The following is a 22,965-nucleotide window of genomic DNA, read 5'->3' as shown; positions in this document are numbered from 1 at the left end:
GCTTTTCAAGTGCTGATAGCGCGACAAAAAGAGCGAAAAATCGTATGCATAGAGGATACGAGCGAGAGGAAAAACTAAGGCGATAGATATTGGAATCGAATCCTTCTGACTCCGTTTCTTGCTGGGGATCGATTACGAATGGGAAAGTAGGGAAAAACGAAGATACCTCCGTATCGTAAAACTCATCCATGTGGTAGTGATAGAGATAAGACGTCTCGAATCCTACCGAACCAGAAATACGAAGCTGTATAACGAATCTTATTCTTAAGAACCCTTAAAAATTATCGATGGTCATTAATGGTTTTTAAAATTCTATGAAATCTTTAAATATATTACAAACATCAAATTTTTAAACACTGTTGATGCTTCGTACGCTCATTTAAGACGAGAAGAGAATGCGGTGTTAATTATAGTGTTATCGAATTAAATAAAATGTGTCAGTACATTGTACGAGAGAACACTAGAAAAGAGTGTTGTATAAACATAAGTCCAAGGACACTTTATCAAAAAATGATCATAAAAGTAATAAAATAATTTACAAGAGTTCAATTTACATATTTAATATTTGATGATTGAAATTTTAGCATTTTTAAAAATTTATTTCTCAAAAATGGATAAAAGGTACTGCTTGCTACTTTCTAAAGTAGTTGCACGTGTTCATCCCTACATCCAAAAATGCAAAAAGTAAATATAAAATTTAGACTTCGGTTCAAAGCTTCCTATTGTTGATATTAATCATTGCTAGTCTTCAAATTGTATTGGAACCTTCTTATTGTAAAATCAGTTACCTAAGTATTATATATCAGATTATCGCAATATAACTATTATATCAACGTCAGTTGATATCCAGAACAGTAATACCTTTTTACTATCTTCTAATCGCTGTGATCTATATCATATTAACATGCTTACGATCTCTATCTCTACTGTCAGATGAAAAAGTGATAAACATCGCCTTTCCAACTGTTAAGGATTGTATTTACATCATATGAGTAGATTTACATTACGTACAAAAGGGATAATCTAACCCTACCATTTTCAATGCCAGGCGACTCATTGTATGGCCACATGCAGCGAAAAAGGGACTAATTTATGGGACAATTTCCTCGAAAACAAAGGACTCTTGTGCAACGTCCTTGCAGAGCTTCTATCGAGGAGGAATGCATCAGGGTTTCAAGCATGGTACAAATTAGGAAACCACCCTAAGTCTGTGATTCGTAATTCTCTGTCTCCACCTACAAATCCGTATCTACCAAAATTGTCCTAGAAAGAGAATTAGTGTTTGTAAGAAAAGGACGATCTTGGTTTAGAATAAATAATTACCGAGAACAAAATCGAGCAGCAAGAGTACATATTGAGAACAAATAATAAACACTTTCTAACCACGTTTATAAACATTTGATACTATACTATATAACTATAATAATTCTTTAAATAAATATTACAACCAGCTGTTAATCCTAAAAAGATAGGGTTCGCACCGTATGCAAATTTTGACATTTACACTTCATACCAATCATGTGAGAGACCATATTGAGACATTTATACGTGTAATCATACACGTGTAAACATTTTTTTAGAAAATGTACAAAAATATTTTGCAAAATACTTACAAAAATATTGTGACAATAAGATACTGTTTACTGTAACTGCATAGTATAAATCTTACTAACTGTACTTACTTTAATAAAAAAGTCACATTAATACTTTTTTTTAGGTTTAATAGACCTCACTGTCTCTCTCTTTCTCGATCCAAACGATATACCAACTTGTAGGTCACTGATAATGCATTGACACCTGTATAATGAGTTAGTTGGAAGGTAGCCGAGAATTAACACATTAGGAATCATATTTTTATTAATTACGTATCTAGAATCTGTCAGACCTCACCAGACTACTCTAAGGTCGAAAATGGTAGTGTGCTTCTCAAATATAGCATAGACTCGGTTACACTATGTTTACACAATCCCTAATCTCCCACCAGACTACTACTAGCTTGAATATTACATAATATTATTATTAAGACTGTTCAAACATGGGTTTATTATACGGTCTCCTGGTATACCCTATTTTTGGGGATCAACTACCGCAAATATTGACGTTCCGGTCGCTTAATTATACGAGGGATTAAGGCTCTAGAAGTTGCTTGAAATGTCTACACTCCTAGCGACCACGTGCAGTTCTAGCGTCTTGCAACCTCGTCCTCGATAGTAATTGACGTGTCGTAAATCCACGATGCAACACTCGTCTGTAATCACCTCGCCAAATGTGTTCAACTCTGGTTCGAGATCCCGTCGCCCTTTCACAAAGCAGTTTAGCTATCCCCATAATCAATAAGATAGGAGGGAGTTGACGTTTCGAAGAAACTGCCCAATAAGGAAGAACTCGAGCACCGATTTATCAGTCGTGTCACCTCCCATCTCTAATGATTTTTATATATAATTTTATATTATATATAATCACCTCCCATCTCTAATAATTTTATATATAATTTTTATATACAGATACAGGGTATCTGTATATAGTATATAATATATATCAGGATATCTGAAGTACCTCAAGTAGGATTCTAGACAAAACAATAATCATCCACCTGCAATTCATCTACCTGCTCGAAATGATCATCAATTTCGACAAAGGCATGAATAAATCGTGTTATCGATTCCCAAATATGTTCTATAGAATTGACAGCACTCTCCATTACCACGTAGTGTTTCAATATTATCAACTGGAGTTCTATTGATTATTGATTTTAAATGCTCCGATAGATAAAAGTCAACTGGATTTATCGAACTAGAAAACTTATTAAGCAACCTAGTACTATACTGTTCAATAAGTTTTATCGAACGACAAAACTTATCGAAACGACAAAACTTATTGAACAACCTAGTAAATCTAGAGCGCGAGGTACCCAGGAAATTGGATCTTCACGGCTTATCCATTTTCTAGAAATTCATAATACAATACCGAGTACTATTTACGAGTTTGTCGGAACTCTTAACATTATTGAGCTCAATATTCACATTATATGTATCTTATCCGCGAAGAGGATTATTGCAACATAAAATAAGCTGTAACATGGAAATAAAGTCATATCTCTAACATTTGTTTAATTTTTATCTCTGGAATCCATACCTGCGGTACTTTCCACCCATCTAGGCACAACATAGATTAAAATATCAAAACCTGTCATAGAACATATCACAATTTCGTACAACTTTTAATTTATCACACAACTTTTTACACAACTGTGATGTTCACCAACTGATCCATTTGTAGAGGCTTTGTATCGTTTGTTTTATGGTGTACCCATGTGCTTTGGATCTGTCATTACCCATCTGTGATAGGTTCTTGTCATTACCCTGCCATAAAACGCTTGACTATTATCTTCAAGGCGGGCTTTTGACAGTTAGGTATGCAAGATCCTAGCGCGGTATTTCTGTGAAATTTTTCATATCAGGTGTGTGCACTTTGGGCACACTGTCAGCTTCGTGACACCTACTTCTAGGCCCAATCGTGGCGGACTTTTGGTTAGCCTTGGCAGTATCTTCAGCTTTTCGTGATTCGTCATTTGCTCTTTGCCTTGCACCTTTACTTTGAAAAGGTAGGGAAGATCGAGATATCGTCGCCAATGACTCGACTGGATTCAACTTATTTGGCATTTCGACTTGATTCGATTCGAATTATTTAACATATTCGATTCGATTTAAGTTAGTTGGTATATTCGATTCGACTACTTTTGGATCAGTTTGTAGTCTTTGCACTCGATTCGATCATTTCGCTAACTCACGTAAATATATATAACTAGGCAACCGTGAACTTAGTTCTTGAAGCATTTTGGCTATCGAAGATTTGTTATCTTTGAAGTATAGTTTGTATTATATCATTTACTTCAATAAATTCCATCTATTGGGAAATTGGTCCTTCCAATATTGAAATTTTCAATCAGCACATTCGTGCACATTCAATCGTGCACGTTGTGCACGCACATTCAAAACTCGAAAGATCTTCGAATCAACCACGAGCACGATACATCGTTATCGTTTAGTAAATAAATAGTACAGCTTTGTTTTCTGTTTAACCAAAGCGTTCATTTTTCTATTTAACCGAAAAATTCAGGATAGACAATATCGCGAGTGTTCGTCTTACGAATGACAGAGATCTATTGAAAGTCTAACGGCGTGTTCGCTTATTCACGCGATTACGTACACACGTACGCATTGGTCGCCAGCAGGACGCAATATTCAGCGACTTATGGCAATATCGCGACGCATTTAGGAGAAGCCGCAGGATCACGTGTAACCGCGCCGACTGATCGCTATGAACACGTGCGGGTTACGTGCTCGTCTGCGTGATTTGTGTGTGCACGAAAATCTCATAACGGGCGTCCAGCGGGACAACGGATGAAATCCTGGGAAAACTGGAGACAGTAGCTTTCCACCCGCGACTGAAATATCATCCAGCTTAGTTCTCCTCGATATCGAGTTCCTCCTTTTACTCCGAGCGAATTCGTTGCCCGGTTATCGTACCAATATTTTCTAACGGCAACGAAGCGGCTGGCGAAGAGCAATTTAAACGCAATTAGAAAATAGTACCGGTAACCGGTAACCGAGAGATAAAAGCTTCACGGCGTACTAATAGCGTGGATGTTCTTACCGCCCCTATTACTTACGGCATACGTTCGAACGAGAATGTTGAGCGTCGAGTTTCCATGTTCGGACATCGTTTGGGATTTGCATACGTGCACCGACTAAATTACATCTCGAAGGACCACCCTTTTCAGGAACTGACAAATAACTTAATAGTTGTATCAATACCATTAGATGACCAACCTCTAATTTTCATGTTACATTGTTTGAGTTAGCCCTTCGAACAGTAGAAGTACACACAAGATTTTAAAAACATGTTACTCGGCGTAGTGTACTTTCTAGTGAAAAGGTCAGTGTCCAGTCACTAGGATGATTCTTTTCAGTGCTTGACTTACTATATATACAACGCCAGAAACTATAAAAAATCATTTCTCATTAATTGTAGAAATCTTGTTCCGCACTGTATAGTGTTTAGAAAGTAATTTTGAAATATACAGAGTGTCCAACTGGTAGTACAAAGGGCAATATAATAATTTACGTGAGAAAATGAATCAAAGCTATGAAATAAGATTTTTTCTCACGAAGCTTTGTTTTCCAGAAAATTAACTTTGAAAATGAACAAGATTTTGAAGAATTTGTAAGTCGATAACAATATCAATAGTAAAGTAATGTAATGAGCTGTTTAAAAATAAAAGTTTTGTTCTTTGTGCAACCTCAGATGTCAAATAGAATTAATACGAATATAAACAAACAACGAAATCCGTTTCGTCCAAATAGTCAAATATTCCAGGGAAAAAGAAAAATCAATCTCTGGTTAAAGGGAATGTGATACTACGAATAAGTAGATGCAAACAGTGTCGAGTAATTTCTTAGTCTCGGGTTTTATGAAGGCTGACTAAAATGTCTGACCAAGTACGACTCGCAATTTCTCTCAGCACTGAACTTTCTTTCTCTTTAAAATATGCGCGTGCTCCAAAAAATATTTAAAGACGGTTTTCTCGAAAACAATACGTACTAAAAAATCTTACTGTATATTTTTCGTGCATTCTTTCGTGTAAGGTATTGAGCTTACACCGCTAATTACCAAATATTCTGTATATTATTATTAATACACCAACGATGTACTGGTTGCATTCCTAGATTTTAACGACACAATTATTTATTTATCAAAATTCAACACTCGTTACTAAAGTGCATTATAAAACACAGTGAACTTGCTAAATGTCCACAATGTACGTATATAAATTTATTTAAAATAATTTTAAAACAATGTTATCCATACTCGATTTATTCCATTTAAACGAATTTAATCTATCTGCCACCGAAATATGGATTCCACTTTCAAGATGTAATTCTTCCTCTATGAAAACATTAAATCTTCGTGTGGGGAATCCACCCATCTACAATAATCAAATTTAGGGCGTTCTCATAATTTGCCCAACGTTTACGAGCCAGGTGCGTTCGTCATTTAAGCTCTATAGACTTTACACGAGAGTTTCTTGGTCTCGAAGAAACTGGCACATAAGTTAGGGTCCCTTTGGGCAGCGACGTGTAGACTTACGATACGTTAATTACAATTAGCTAATGTTATCCAACCTTATCCAAGTTCTTGACACAATAAACCGGAAACCCGCTAGTGACGATCTCAAAAATAACATCGCTGCCTCTCAAACGTAGGATAAACCCAGCCATGTGTTCCTTATAGAGACAGAGAGAATTCTGTTCGAATAACAGATGACGAGTCTCAGAAACTTTGTACATCTATTTATTTGCAACATTTATTCGTTCAACGTGAAATACAATTTCATTGCATAATTCAAATTGTAATTTTTATCGAACAAATAACTCATTCAATGATATTCCTTCAATTCGTTACTCGAAATTTTCATCCAGATAAGAATTTCGATCATTTCTGATTTCTTAACACACCTTAACGATAGTAATAAGAATCTTACATAATGTGCACAATCTGAAACATATAATTATCAAACGTCGAAGCAAGGATGAAACGGTTATCGGATAAAATTTGGTAACTTGATGATGAACCTGAACTAAATCTATCGTTTCGCACTTGAAATAATGAAATAATTCGAAAGACATTCATCAGAAACCTACAAAACCCGCGTAAAATTGTCAATATAAAGTGTCAGTTACGAATAATTGATCAATCGCAAAACTCGATTATGTGTAATCGTTATATGTATACTCGAGTGTGTACAAGTGTCCTCGACGATAAAACTAGAAAAATAATTTCTTTGATAAAAATCGATCTGAATGCGTTCTTTGTTCCTTCCTTCCTACATTGACACATTTCGTAAAGATCGTCGACTGCAAACAACGACCTAAAGTATTCGTAAACCTTGTCCACAATAGACACCTTTGTTATCGAACGATTCCAATCCGATATCAAGCGACATCGACGAACAAACCATCTGAAATGTAACAAAACAACGCGAACGAATTTTTCCTGCTCGATCATAAATATTTAAGCTAGCGTCATACCCAATGTCCGGGGACCGATTCGCAAGACCTGTCGGACCATTTAGGCTACCCGGGGATCGACAAACCCCAAAGTTTACAACGGTCGGAATAGCAAATGGGTTGGGGAAGACAAGACGGAGGCGTTATTGAATTAAACTCCGAACGGAAGCGGAAACTCACGAGGGTCTTCGATCTCTTCAAAGGGCGTTCGGAGAGGAGACTGGAGTGGGGGTAGGGGTTGAAAAAAAAAGGAAGAAACGGAGGGGCGGGGGGAAGAAAGGACGAGAAGGTAGCAACGTCTTATTCCGTGCAGTTTCACAAAGTGCGGCTTACCCTTAACGACTCGCTCGTTAAAAGCGAGCGGATTTACCGTGGTTGGCGACGAAATTGCCTGGAGATGGAGCGGGGAACAAGACCAGAACGAAAAGAATTCAAAAGGGCGAAGAAAAGAAGGCGGCCTCGAGGAGGAGGTGGAGCACTTTGGAGGAGGTCAAGGTGAATAATCTAATTGTCGAGCGCGCGGCCAGAATCGCGGCCCCCCGATCCTTTCGACCTCTTTTAAACAAGATTAATCGAACCCCCGATTCGACCGGAACCGATCCGATTTCCTGTCGTGGTTACTCGCGCAATTAAGTAAACGGATTCGTCGCTTTGAGCACTCGAAACGCTGGGAATTGCGCGCAGCTCCTCACCCCCACCCCACCCCCTTCTCCGACATCCGTTACTGGTTACAATATTTTTTCAGTTTTCGATCAAGGATAACCGATGAAAATAGTAACGACCGAGCGAAGGTTAAAGTTAATTGGATTATGGTACGTTTAAGAGAGTGTACAGGGGTGGATCGACATTTATACGAAGATAAGGGTGGAATTGGATGGGGAGTTGCGGAAACAACAGATAGAATAAAACTGCCGGATGTGTTGTCGAATTACTTTTTCCTCTTTCCTCTTTTACAAGACTCGTTTCGAATCTGAGACTGTTGTAGCGACGAGACCGGGGGAGTGTTCCAATCGTTTCGCTATCGGTTGAAGTTCAAACGCTCGATAGTGGACTTTTAATTGAACGACTTTAAGAGCGAAGAAAAGATCCAGTGGTATATTTTTTGCCAAGAGGATTCATTTGTTCAAAAATTATACGTCTATTGCTCTTCCACAAGGAATTGTAACTTTACAACAATTTTTTTCTCTACGGTTTCGAGGATATATTTTTTCCGTATTGACTGAAAATGCGATACAAATATCGCGCCAATTTCATTTTTCTCGCAAAATAGAGACGGAGCTGATGTATAAAATATTAAAGTTTCGTGAAAATTTTAAATGCTACGAAGCGAGGGATTTAATAATAAAATAAAATACTTATTTTTCATTAAATTGTAGCATTGTATACGCGCGATATTTATATTATATATTACAACACGTAGAAAGTTTAATTTTAACGTTAATATATAAATATGTATATTCTTCTTTCAATGAAACCTACGAATGATAAAATTAGTTCAATATGCGCACTAATTGTTGCAATAATTTGATCTACATGAAAACACATTTTATAATGCGCACAAAATTTCTGCTTACGAAATCAAATCATTTTACTGCATTTCGAAAGCAATGAAAGTCGTTACAATTTTTGGAAGCATATTACATCGAACTTCAAAAGAAGATAAAAATTGAAGGAAATAAGATACGAAGGTGTCGACGACACGATAAAATCGTATCACTGATCATACGTATAGAAGGTTCGATATAAGAAACGCGTAATATAGCAAGCGAGTTTTCGAAAATATTGCACACCAGATAAATTTGGATAGCCTGCAAACGTGAATCATTGAAACATTTTGAAAGTTATGAAATATTCAATACTAATAAAGAAGAGGAAGCAAAAAAATACGTATCAGAAAATCCTACCGAATCCCCTCTCTTTATTCATATTTCACGCTAAGCAAAGAATAGAATAGCATTTGCTGGTTTCTCCTCTGCACATACGTGGCTCAAAGTTCCCTCTGCCAAAGTTTCCCTCATCGATTCCGAACGAGTCGAACGTGTAGGTACAAGTGTGTGTACAGTACGATGCACTTCGCGCAGAGTTTGCTATCCGTTTCCATTTACACGAAAATCGAAAATCCTCTCGTAGAAACTTATTAAACACGTTCGTTCCAGGAAGATGTATTCTTGATTTCGTGAAAACCGTTTCGACGCCACTTTTACTAATTTTCACAATAATGAAAAAGCGAAATGAGAAATGCAATATTTAGAGTTTCTATTTCTTGATGAGTGATCAGTACGTTTGGAAATACATTACGTATATAAAATGCAATAATACGAAAAATTATCTAAAAGGTTATTTTTATACTACTTATATTACTTATATTAACCACAGATGAGACAATATCCCTCAGAATTGAAAGGAATGTCTTTTCGTTATACTTCTGTCTTCCTTTCGTTAGATTTTAATTCTATTATATTATATATTCAGTTGCAGTCGCCATTCCCAGCGAATCCGGATCCTTATGATGAAATATTCAACGTTAAATTCATCTGCAGACTTCAAAAGTATTATATTCTAATATTTTTGGTGTTTCTTCACTTTGAATAATGCTCTCCTATTCGAAATCCCTATGATATTGCCCATATTGTCTTTTTAGAATTAAATCAACCTATTCTCAAGACATACCATATACAATGTGTATGACTTGATTCTCACGTCTCTGAATCTGTTTACACATAAACAACAAAGAGTCGTAACTAACTTGACATCAATAACGAATAGAAAATAAATAAAATTTTTATTCGTTACTCGTTGAGTAAAAGTTAGAATTAGAAATAATTCTATGCACAATTTCATTCAATGAACAAATAAAAATTTAACCGTACACTCGAATAAACGTTGCAAGTAAATCGCTACACTGATTTTATTAGTCATTTTTTGTTCAAATAAAATACTACTCGCGATTTCTACAATATTAACGACGCGATACGAAAATTTGTACAACCGTTCAAATTCATATCCACGTGAACAATTAACCATTGAAGCTTCAGAAATGTACAAGTTCAACGTTCTTTGTTGTATTCGAATTGAAATCAATTTTCATTCATTTAAACAAAGTACATAAAATCATATTTGTGCAATAGATATATACTTTCTTCATTTAACTATGTATACTTAATAACTATAAACATACACTAAACTCTAGCTCGCAAAACACTTTTACTAATTAATGGAAAGCCTACGTTTCGATCAAATCAAATGTTAATGTATACATTTATGTGTATTATATATACGTGCATCTTGTTTACTTCAATGTATATCTTTTTCGACTTACGTTGCTTACTCTGGAACCGATTACTACCTACATAAATCCAAGGTACAATTGTACCAATACTAGTACAAGTTTAAAGTCAATTTTATCAGTAATTGTAAAATTTAAGACATTTCGTTACGTTCCACTTACAGGAATCGTTAGTCAGTCAGAGATTCAATAAAGTTGAGCCACGTTGAAGCGACCGGTCTCGAAGGCCGACCTAATCGATCTTTCAATTCGTAACGTTTCAGCCGTTCATGGTGCCCATGAGAGTACTGATGTTATTAGGAGGTGGATTGCTGGCAGTGTTTGGAAGCGAGGCGATCGAGCTCGGAGGTGCTGGACCCTTGGCAGTGGTTGCGGCCGCCTTTATCAGCTGTTACTTCTGGCAGAAACAGGGCTGGGAAGTCGACGACGTAAGTACATTTCTACACACATCATAATAAATTCAACGAAGTAACTCTTTAATCTTTGAGCGTCGACGTGTGTGCTCTCGAAGGTATAAAATTATTTAAATTGACACAGGAACGTTGATTAAGGGGACCTCGGTGTTTCCTCGCCGAGTGCTTCATTTGGAAGAGTGGGCGCAATATAAAATAATCCCAAGAGGTTGGAATTTCTTAAATGAAATAATGAGGAAAATCTTAATAAAATGGGGACAAAATAATGCAATTTACTACTAGCGTTATTAATGCGGGAATTGAATTGTTTCCCTGAAAGGTAATTCCGTTTTGCAGACTTTCTCACGGGTAATTTTATTTGTCGGATAATTGTTCGATAATTTGATTAATTACGGCAAATTGAGTAATCGAATGAAACAGTATGGAACGATGGTCGAATTAAACGACCTATGGTAATATGACTTAAGTTGTTTTCAATTGAATTTCGAACTTACAATTTCTGTTATTACCAACGATGTCAGGGAAATCTTTAATTTTTTAAATCGGACGAAATCTTAGAATTGATTCTCGAAATTCGATATTAAATAATAATATATACTTTGTTGATTCGATCGATAAATTACTTGTCTTCTATATGTTATCTATCGTAATCGATTCTCAAAACATACTAACACATATTTAATAAACAATAATTCATGCACAAGATACGTAATCTATTTTTTATTTAGAAAAATGAGTTTCGGTCCAGACCTGTTCGTACACCAAAGTTTGTATAGAATGAAAACTTATTACACCCACTATACTTCTTACCACAAAAACAATTTTAACTGCTCGTGTACTATTTAGAGCCATGTATGGGAACTTATATTCTGCATGTAGTCTGCCAAGTATTTATATAATTATGACACATTCTAGAAACTTTCTATTTGTCAATGTTTACTCTTCAGACTGCAACTTCGAGTGTATAATCTAAGATTCGTAACAGTCAAACTTTTCAATTAATAACAGTCAGGAATCGGTGATAATTTTTTAGGAATTTCAACATATCTATTATATTTGTTGTAACGTCATCTAACGCTTCAACCATGCAACAAATAAAATCGTAATTCTGCAGAAGAAGGAGTAGCATGAACCGAGACATTGGCCTCTTATATCCAATTTAATCAGCTGATAACGATAACATCGACAAGATTTTTGTCTTGCATTCCCTTAATAATATCTTCGATATTATTAATTTATAATAAATAATTTATAATTTATAAGATATCATTAATATCTTCGATATTATAAGGGATCCTGTAGCTTTAACCTTCTTGGTTGTAATAAATGCTAAGATTCGAAAGCTCGAAAGACACCGTGAGTGGAAATCCTATAATCACGTTTATGAACCATATGCATGGGCGTTCACTGCACGCGATACACAGATCGACTGAATGTTTATAAAACAGCACTCAAAGGATTACGAATAGCAGTCAGGCGACAAAAATGGAAGCAAGAAGAAGTTGGCGTTTGCAAGCCTATCGCAATAACTCGCGACCACTCTTGAAATATTCAAACGAGCGTTCGTTTCGAATTCCTTGCTTCCCAGCACGTAGTTCACGGTGTATTGCATTCACAGACCAACACGTATAGCTCAACAACTTAAATAGAATCCCTGAGGTCGAAAACGCTTGCTCGACCCCTCCTCCTTCCATGGTACTTGCTTCTTTCAAGTATTATGATATAACACCCAATAACTAAGCTACAGGCCTAGACTGTCTCTCAGTTTCCTACCTACCACTACTTTTTCACGCTCAATCCACTCCTGAGCGAGATCTTATTAAACTCGTTGATTTATACATCTATGGACTCTTCGTGACACGGTTTCCAGCCAACATCTGTTCTATAGTCTTCCTTTAAATAATACGAGCCAATAACCGACAGCCAGATCGCAGATCTAGACAGTAAGTCTCATCGCTCAATCTTATCTGTATCAATACTTCTCCACCTTCAAACCACTCCTTCGGGGATCTTATTAAACTTGCCCAGCTACAATATCTTCTATGTATATCTCTACAAACTCTTCGTGACGTGGTTTCAGCCAACACCTGTTCCACAGTCTAACTTTCTTTAAGTATTATTAGATAATACCCGATAGCTAGGCTACAGGTCTATATCTAGGCGTTAGTTTCATCGTATTTAATAAATAACGAGAGATTTATTTAATAATTAAATCTCATTCTTGCCGCTCCTTCTTCACTGTTTAAATCACCCTTCAGAAATCTTATTAAACTTGTGTCATACTGTACCTCTCTGTAGAGTCTGTGCTCTTCGTCACGAAGTTTCCAGCCAACACCTGTCGATATTGCATACTACGAGCAGCGTGCCTCGCGTCCTCGTATTACGTTTCTACTCGCGATTAGTCCAACTCGTTCAGCTCCACACAGAGACACACCGGAAAAGTCGGTGATTCCTTGCGTAATCAGTTTGACATGACATACGGATTACGCAGAGGATTTGCTCTGCCACGTGGAGTTTTGACCACGAAACGGTGACCAAGCGTGGTGACCTCGTATTCAATTCAGTAGCGACGTTTCGTGTAATTGACAGTAACAGAGAGGTCTTTGGATCTTGATCGTGTTTTTTTTTTTTTTACTAACTACACGGTGTTATAGTACCGTAATTGTCAATTCTCGATGCTTTGGTTAATTTAATGAAACGATATCATGAGACAGTATTGCATCGCGTATCTCGTACTTTATTACGACGCAGTTAGGCTCGCGATGGTCATCAGAAATTTTTTTCCTACTTTGTACTATTGTATTTACACGTGTATTTTTACGTTTATTGACCAATCTTCAGTTTTAAAATGAAATACTTCTCGATAAAAAGAACAGTTTTTATCGAGAATTTTCCTTTTTCGATAGTAATATTTGTAATCGTGTAAATTCTATAATTTTTAATAATATTTTATATTAATTATCGCTCAGATTTCTCGCGATGAGCAATGGAGCGTTACGGTATCGTAATCATTAAAGTATTCGATTAATTATTTCATAATGTAACGCGATAATACCACGTTTATCTCGTGGTAGGCTTTTTTATTCAAATCGGGTTTAAAGATATTTAATCATTAATATTTTACTTGCGCCTCACAATGTCTATACGAAACCTCGTTACCAAATTGACAGAGGTCAAGTTATTAACGACGAAAAATTGAAGCTTATTATTCGGTATACTATGAACAATTTTGGAGGATTTTAATTAAATTGTAGCACCAGGTCGTGGAACAATTAAGGCAACCGAAACGAACACTGCCTTCTCTAAAACAAACACGTGCAGCAATTAGAAAATTCAGTATGACAGCCATTAACATTAAAATTCAAGTCACTCGCCCCTTGCTTTACTTATACCGGAACAACCTTTGGTCTTCGTCGTTCTACCACACAGCTTTTAGTCTTAGAACGACAATACCCACTTCCTAACCACGTGGAGAAGCAAAACGTCTAAGGTAACCCCGGTGTAGCGTTAAATTACGTCTAAGTCAGCGTTTTGCAACAGTCTTGTTTCAGGACTCAGGCACAAGGAAAGCAAACTGGGTAACTGAAGAGCTGTCGTTGTCTTCCATTGTCTTTCTTGTCTATTGTATGGCGTTCCTGTTGTGTAGAACTGTTCTGTTCTTAACATTGTTGCAACGTATCGGTCGAAGATGGTTGCAATGTATGCATCGGTCGAAGATGGTTGATGTATTTGACACGATAAAAAATTCTTGCTCAAAAAATAGTTCGTTAAAGTTAACAAATTGTGTCCAAAAATTCTAGTGATTTTCTACCGAGAAAGTAATTATACTCGCTAAATGAACTTTATGACACTGACTGGCTCTGATTGCGACTGTGTTTAGAAATTAATTACGGTAATAATCGACTGTATTGAAAATGCATTGTATTGTAAATTAAATGTAAAAATGAAACAGTGGTCCATTGTTGTTTCGCGCTCCGTTGTTTCGTTTGTTGCGAATCAGTTTACCGGTAATTGGTTAATGGCGTAAAGCATAGTATTGCGGACGCGCGAGGAATCGCATAAGTGGGTAAAGGGGAAGTAATCTACCCTTTCTAGCGAATTAATGTTCCTGTGAGTGTTTATTCCCATCGCTAATTAACAGCATTTTATTCGCTCGAAATGTTATATTGCGCGCTGCTATGACTCTCGTCCCGAATTTCAATCATTCAATTAATTAGAATGCCAAGCGTGGCTTCAAGTTGATTAGTTTACCGAACCTAGGAAAGTGAAAACTCTCGATGTTTTAAAATCGCCATTTTGTTTTGTCGTTATGCATTCATTCCAAAAACACGAATTTTCTACGCTGATTAAATTTGTAACTTCTTTTTAGCACAATCTGCTAAATAAACACAAACGAAATGAATATTCAATTTATGGAAAAATTACAAATTGCTATGAATAATTATCTTCAATTATAATTTTGTAGATATTGCTTATTCATTATCGAGTTCGCGACATTATTCCATTTTGTTCTGTACGCGGGTATGTGCGTGTATACATAACGCGAATATTGAAAAATATAAATAACGTTAAACCCATTTTCAAACAGCTAATGGATTTTACTGGTCATTCTCCTGAGTAACCTCCAAAAAGTTTTAGCCGTTGTTCACTGTTTATGAAAAAAAATGTTAACAAAACATGTTTGAGAAATATGACATTTATTTTTAGTAGTATTTCTATATATTAAATTAATATAATAGTGAATTATAATTTGTTTAAAAGTAATAAATTAATAGACTGAATTCTGACCATTCGAGGCAGAATTCAAAATCATTGAAACCGGTTGACGCATACGTATAGACAATATTCTGTAAAGAGGAGTAAAAAAATAAAAGAATAGAGTACGTAATATATTGTACTATTTTTACTCGTTTTCTTGATCTTCGAAAATCTTGAATGGGGAAAAATTGTTAAACATTACCTTTGCCGAACAATTACCGAAAACGTTACATTTTTCAAAACTTTCTAGTCAATAACTTATCACCTGGTAATGGACAACGAATAAAATTACTTGAGGATTATTCAGAAAAATGTCCTCGACGATACACATCAAGGTCGAGGTCATCGATGCTGAATCCCCTAAATTGTATAATTACCGAAGTTTTTACTCAACTAACCGAATTGTACGTTTCTCACTTTTAATATTAATTACATTCTTCCAAGATACTTCAATTAATAAATGACTATGAAGTGTATGCAGGTCAGATAGTTTTATCACCGAAGACATTTCTCTTATCTAGATACGTCAAGAAATTTATTTAAATGGCACTTCATTTCCTCCTTGGTAAACTCAAGATACCTTATCTTACTTTAGGCGATACACAAAGGTATATTGCTCGGTTTGGTTGTTTCATGACATTCCATTAGTTGAGACGGAATTCCGCAACTCATTCCACAGAGAATGTTTCCTACTTACAACAAACCTACTTGAGAGCGCTTGCTTTAAGAATTACTGGAATACTTAAAGAGAGTAAAACAAACGTACACAAATATATATTGATAGGTTGCTCAAGTTTTGTCGCTCGATAAGAAATGGAGCTATTAGGTTCATCGTTTTATTTTTCTAAAAATGGTACTACTGTTTGATGAACATGTGTGAAGTTTCTTGTAGATACACAAATATATATTGATAGGTTGCTCAAGTTTTGTCGCTCGATAAGAAATGGAGCTATTAGGTTCATCGTTTTATTTTTCTAAAGATGGTACTACTGTTTGATGAACATGTGTGAAGTTTCGTGTAGATACACAAATATATATTGGTAGGTTGCTCAAGTTTTGTCGCTCGATAAGAAATGGAGCTATTAGATTCATCGTTTTATTTTTCTAAAGATGGTACTACTGTTTGATGAACATGTGTGAAGTTTCATGTAGATCTGTCGACTCATTCGTATATTTACAGTTGTTCAAAGTTGAAGAGACGTAGTATTTTTTTTTACAATGGAAAAAACGACAAAACTTATTGAACAACCTAGTATATTAACTCAATATAAGTGTTACTTTCTCGGATAATATTTAATTTATAATTGATATATCCCAATAGTTTTATTTTCAAAATTTATTATTCAGCTCGTAATAAAAAGACAGAATATTCCATTTAAAAAAATGAAGTTGACTTTTAGGTGTCGTTGGTGCCCGTATTTACAAATCAGTAATGTCCATTACAAAATGTCCCTCTGATAATTAGAAAATAAACCTTGGTACTGCAATAGGGTAATTTATTGTAAAGTATTGTTAACAGAGAATCGAAAGTATTCAATTTTAACATATAGTTTCTGTCTTTTACCCATTTATATTCCGTGAAATATTTATATTTTTTCTTTGTGCTTATGCAATTATCCTTCCCATTCTTCTTTTTGTTATAGAATGAAATTAAATTACATAAAATTATTACCAAAAAGGATCTAAAGAAAACGAGGTCAGGACATTTACATATGCTTCTACCAGACTATATCGTTCCTTAGTTTGGACTCAGAAACAAGAATAAATAGATCATAAATTCTTGAACTCTTCGTAAGTTCTGAATTTTTAACCCATTTTCTCTCAAATTTTTAATTCTATTATTGTTTGGTTCATTTGTTAGATATCCCACGCCAAGTGGGAAACGTAATTCACGAAATATGTTAAAAAGTTTGTTTAAAAGCTATAAAATGGAAATTGACGTACACATTCGCTGCTTCGTGTAGCCCCTAAAGCCGCGCGTTAGACTAATAACCTCAAAAATAGCGGGAATTTCCAAATGGAGACTCCACAAATGGAAGGAAATGGGTTAAAGTAGGCCCCCAGCGGTAAAAGTACAGGCTGTATACGACGAAAGTTTATAGCTACGGAAATATTTCATTCTAGCGACGATTAATGTCGCGAGCATTCTTCATTCAGTCCTTAACCTATATGTTGAAGTTTCGATGCGACAGCTATTGAAACTGTCCATTTCAAGTTTTCTCCATTGATCGTCACCGTTCGATGTTATTTCGAACAAATTAACCTCTAAGAACGTCGAATCCCCTTCAACGGTTTCCTTCTTTCTGCTTATTTATTACTTCGTCGAACAGCGTATCACGTGACGGACTACAGCCATTTTCTCGTAACGTTTTATTTCCAATAAACTGGCTGCACATGGCTCGACAGAGTGAAAAGCACCCTGTCGCTTATCGTTGACCCCCATAACTCGAACGAAAAGTCCGGCGCCGGTCACCACCGGCCCCATAACACAGAACGTGTTAATATTTTCCGCAGTTTACTCATAAATCCTTCGACTTCGAGGCTCAGCACGTATTCCATGTCGCAGCGGCAACCAATATCGGAATACGATTTCAGTTTTATACACCGGTTACGTCTCCGTTGTGTCAGCATTGATCTTCCAGCGCCAAAATTGATTTTCACGCGGGTGTGCGTCGCAAATTTTTGGTGCATCTTGCGATCCGTGTAAAATAACACACTGGTGTTCGATATTTTGTCCGACTGTTTCGAAAACACGATACACTAAACGGACGTTTAGTCTCTCGATGGATAGATTTCTCGTATTATTTCTCTACCTTGTACCTTGCATTTAAAATTACGTCACGAGTATTGTGACGCACAATTTTTACAAATTTCGAAGATAGTTCCAAAATAGAAACCGAGAATGTTAAGTTTCGTGCTCGTCGATGCCTCTAAAGTTATGCAATTTATTGTACATCGTAGTTGACTTCTTAAATTATTCAAAATATTAAAAATAACTTGGAAAATTTCGAATAAATATTTGTAATTATATTTCTCAATAATATAACACAAAAGTATGGAACACAAAATAATTTGTCCTCGAACGTGTTAAATTTCTTACTTACCTCGGGGAATAAAATCTACAAATCGAAAGTTCCTTTTAAATCCGAATATACTAAGCTCTTCGTGGCAGTTGCCACGGTCCCTGACGTTTACTATCCAAATAATTCCGAATACTATAACACGAGAGAAACTGTTAAAATAAATTTCCACTCACAAATGTTACGAGTTACCACCAGTATCAACTTTTCATACATCCACGACAAAACATTTCGTCCTTAAAAAGCTTAAAGAGACAAAAACACGCATTTTACGCGTTAAACGTTGTTCGTCCCATCCGAGGGATCGGAGGCTTCAAAAGTGGCACCGTGTCGTTAATATTACTGAAAAAACAATACGTACCGTGTAAAAAGTTGCGAAAAACCTCTCCCTGGGTCCCGAACACGCGAGTCACGCACAAAAATAAAATGTCCGGTTTGCTCGTGAACATTCTGGGCATTTAATACTACGTCAGACCTTTTCCTCGGGGAAAAATAATTTTCACTGCACGAACGATTATATCGTTATCGGTTGTAACGCGATTTATCGATGCCGTGTACCGGCATTTGTTTACGAAATACTCGCGAAAGGTATCGGTCGTTACCTTCGTTTCGCAATTATCGCAGAGAGTTGGCCACTACACCCACCCCTCCCTACTCTCTCGGTGTTTAATCGCAGCGACGTTAGTTTTACGAATTTCTACCAACCTTTCTCGTCAAAAAAAAAACGAGTCGCAGACGCGCGTCTCGTCGGACCGACGTGACTGCAGTTCCGTGTAAACCGCAGCCCCCCACCCCCCACCCCCACTTTTGTTCCGCGTGGGAGTTGAAAGGAGGGGGCAGCGTTACGCGCTACCGATTCTCCGTCTCGGTATCGGAATATGGAAATATTCCGATGGGCTGCTGCGTGCGCGTTCGAAATACGTGGAATTCGCACGTCGCCCGCCTCCAGTCCCGATATTTACTGCCGTTGTTTACCTGCAATCCAGATTACGTAACGTATCTTCCTGCATGTTGATTTATTTAATTTAATTCCGCACGATCCTCGTATTATGAGCTACGTGATCCTTTATACCGTGATCCCGTTGGTATTGTACGCTGGACAACGGATCGTTAAAGGTGTCCCCGCGATCCACGGTATCGATAAGCAATTTACGTACGAGGATTATCAACCAGTGCACGCGTTCCGACGATCCAAACGAACCGGCTGCAAAATCGAGAACGAAAGTTTGCGGTTATTTTCTCCCAATGCCGAAACAATTATTCGTGAAACAACTCCGGTAAAGGTAAACTCGATAGCTCTCATTGGAATGTAATTTACGAAGTTGGTTGCACGGGATATGATAGGAGATACTTAAAAAGTGAACGGGTGTACGAACAGAGGAATTGCCGAGAATACCAGACAGGAGTAGCAACATTTGCCGAGCATCGACTCGCTCTCTGTGTCCTGTTTCTTTCGTTTCGACAATATTACAGTTTCGCCTTCCGAACGGGAGAAGAAGCGATCCTTGAATATAAAAGGCATTGTAATAGAGTGGAATACAACGTAGTTAACCCAGACATTGGTGCCAACGCGGTTGTAGAAATTGTGTGTCGCTGAAGATGTTCGATTAACAGTGTAAATGCAAATAGTAGTATCTAGGTAACCATAAAATATTAGTTTTAGAATAGACGAATTATAATGCGTTTTATTCTCAAAATTACCCTATCGAATTCTAACAGAAGAAACTCGTACAAAAAACAGAGGCTATTCGTTTAAAAGGAAACAAAATTGATCATCGAATCGTCACCACACAGAAAGAAGCTATTGCCACCATATTGTATCTTTTTCGAAGTCGTACAACACTTGTTTACCAACGCACCTTTCTATTGTTTAATCCTTACCGTACCACACCTGGATCTTCTCAGACCCAAAGAATCTTTTGTATTAATCAATTATACCCTTAATACCGTGCTCCTTAAAAATGAAAAAAATGAAAAAATAAAATAATAAAATCTTTATTTGAACTATTTGTACGAGCAAGGTTAAAATAGGTCAATTAAAATACAAAATCACTGTATGTCCAGTGATGCACAATTGTAAACAAAAATTAACTCTCCTTGTGCTAGTATCGCACTTACTCGTGCAAATATACGAAGTACGTGACTCGAGGAATAAATAATTCAATCTTTCGATTTATAGCTGTCATTTCTGATGGCTAACATTGCATAGACGGTACACCTATATTACGGATGATGTTCAGTAATTTTACTACAACACGTCGTCCTGGAATTGTCCGTAAATTGAAATAAAAGTACACCAAGAACGAAGAGCCGTCCATGGAGTTAATCAACTCAAACTATCAGAGATTCAATCGCATCATGGTATTAACCGCTAAAGCTGCACTCCTGTGTGACGACGAACGCGGCGTCGCCAGAAGCTCGGGAAGCTATCAAAACTAGTATGGGATGGAACGTGAATGTTTAATAAGCGTGTAGAATAAGCAAATCCTCTGCATCACGAGGATTCCATTTTCCGGTCGATATCGCGGTCGAAACTCAACGTGTCTAAGGGAAACTGCCGAAATTACTTCCGATGGAAACTTGATTAAAGAACATTAAATCTACGGTAGTGGCCAGGAGTCGTCGATTGTTTCTTTTATTTAACGCGCGATGCGCCTCCATTTTTGGTGATAACCACGTGTTAATTGGGGTTTACCAGCACGAAACACCATCATCGGAGAACCGTGAGTTTTCGAATTTAATTAGACTCTACGGTACAGATCAAAGAACGACTCTCTTGTGTCCCTATGCTTTTACCTCCACTCTCACTCTCTTTCTCTTTCTCTCTTTATCTTTATCTCTACCGCTGCAAAGGTATAAACTCTGATAAAAGGACAAATGGCCTTGGACGTTCTCGAGTTGTCTCTAAACCCAAGGGCAGAACTGTGTGGATAGTGAAAAGCAGGAATAGGGATGATCATGTTACATTTAGAGGAAGAGTGCACGGAGAGAGCTCGCGGAGAGAAAGACTCTCAATGTTGGTGAAACTGCAAGAGAAAATTTCTGTTCTCAAAAATGCTGAAGGATTTCGAAGGGATCGTTTTTTCGCTAGAAACTCGAAATGGTTTCTGTTAATGGAGAAATTTAAATATTCGAGTGCCACAAAGAATCCAGAATCGATTTATCGTTATGAGCTTCGTAATAGATTCTTTGATAATTGTATACTTTCTATTAATATACATGCTTACTACGTTCCCCTCGCGTAAAGATCAAAGTACAGACAGATTTGCTGTTCTAAAATCCAACTCCCTTTACACGAAACATAGCTATTAGTTCCGGGTTGCTCTCTAGGATCCCAAAGAGACGCTCGGATCTTCCTATCGAGTTAGAACTCAGACTGATGAACCTACAGACACTTAAGTCTACCAATTAAGCATGGCAAACCTCCGTCTCCGATTCATGGGAATTTACGAAGGAGATTGAATCCTCAAACACAAGGAATCGAAGACAAAAAGTCTCCGAATCATCTATCAGGATTGTAGATGTGCAATTGGTCACACTTGACTGTCCAAGTGAACTCCTTGGTTATATATAGAGTGTATACAGAATATTGGTAGAACTATGAATATTGGTAGTACAATGAATGTTGATCGAATAATGATTAATTGAAGAGTTATCGCGGAATGACGACTACGAAATGACGACTATGAAATGACGAATGATCGCGAAATGATTACTGATCACGGAACGAAGTTCCATGTATTCACTGTTTACATAGGTTCGATGTGTGTCTCTGTTGGTTAATCGGTGTGTCGGAGCAGACACAGTTGTATGTGATTGAGTTGTGGTTGTCGGTGGTAGGTATGACTAAATTTGCGTCGAAAGAAGAGAAAACGCAGAGTAGGATATTTTTCCTTCTCCGTGTTGACCTGGAGTTCTTAAAAGCAATACTAATAAAATTGAAACTCGGGAAAAGTTCTTGATTGCCTCGCATATGTTTCGCAGCTGTCCAAAAACCGCAGATTATGGCCACCGTGGACCTTAATGACTAATTTGGTAAATCGAAGATCGGAGTCATCGTTCGGAGATTCGATACGCGAGGTACCCAGATCTATGCTTCAACACAATTAAAGTCTCCACTATTTTGGTCGATCAGTCTCAACATCGAAAAACGACCAATTTGAATTTGTCGGCTTTCGAATACTTTCACCGCTTCAAAGCAAAACTTTCTCACAAGAAACGTAGACGAATGTATGCAAATATCTGCCCAAAATATTTATCTCGGGGGTTCTCCCTTTCGCCAGTTCGGCTGTCTCCTCTTCAAACAAGTCACCGCGTTAAACGCTCGACTCGTTGGAAACAAACTCCGAAGAAATCCG

General features: G+C 36.8%; 1 protein-coding gene across 1 annotated transcript in view; it reads left to right on the top strand.

Moving 5' to 3' along the window:
- Nha1 (Na[+]/H[+] hydrogen antiporter 1) overlaps positions 1 to 22,965 on the top strand; it is a 167,842-nt gene that overhangs the window by 127,818 nt on the left and 17,059 nt on the right. Inside the window, exon 5 of the mRNA XM_076321307.1 lies at positions 10,620 to 10,784. Coding sequence (XP_076177422.1) covers positions 10,620 to 10,784 — 165 coding nt within the window. The remainder of the gene's footprint in view (positions 1 to 10,619; positions 10,785 to 22,965) is intronic.

Source organism: Ptiloglossa arizonensis, chromosome 10 (genome assembly GCF_051014685.1).
Source record: "Ptiloglossa arizonensis isolate GNS036 chromosome 10, iyPtiAriz1_principal, whole genome shotgun sequence".
Lineage (NCBI taxonomy): Eukaryota > Metazoa > Arthropoda > Insecta > Hymenoptera > Colletidae > Ptiloglossa > Ptiloglossa arizonensis.
The sequence above is the reverse complement of the archived record's forward strand: the minus strand, read 5'-3'. Positions and strand labels throughout refer to the sequence as shown.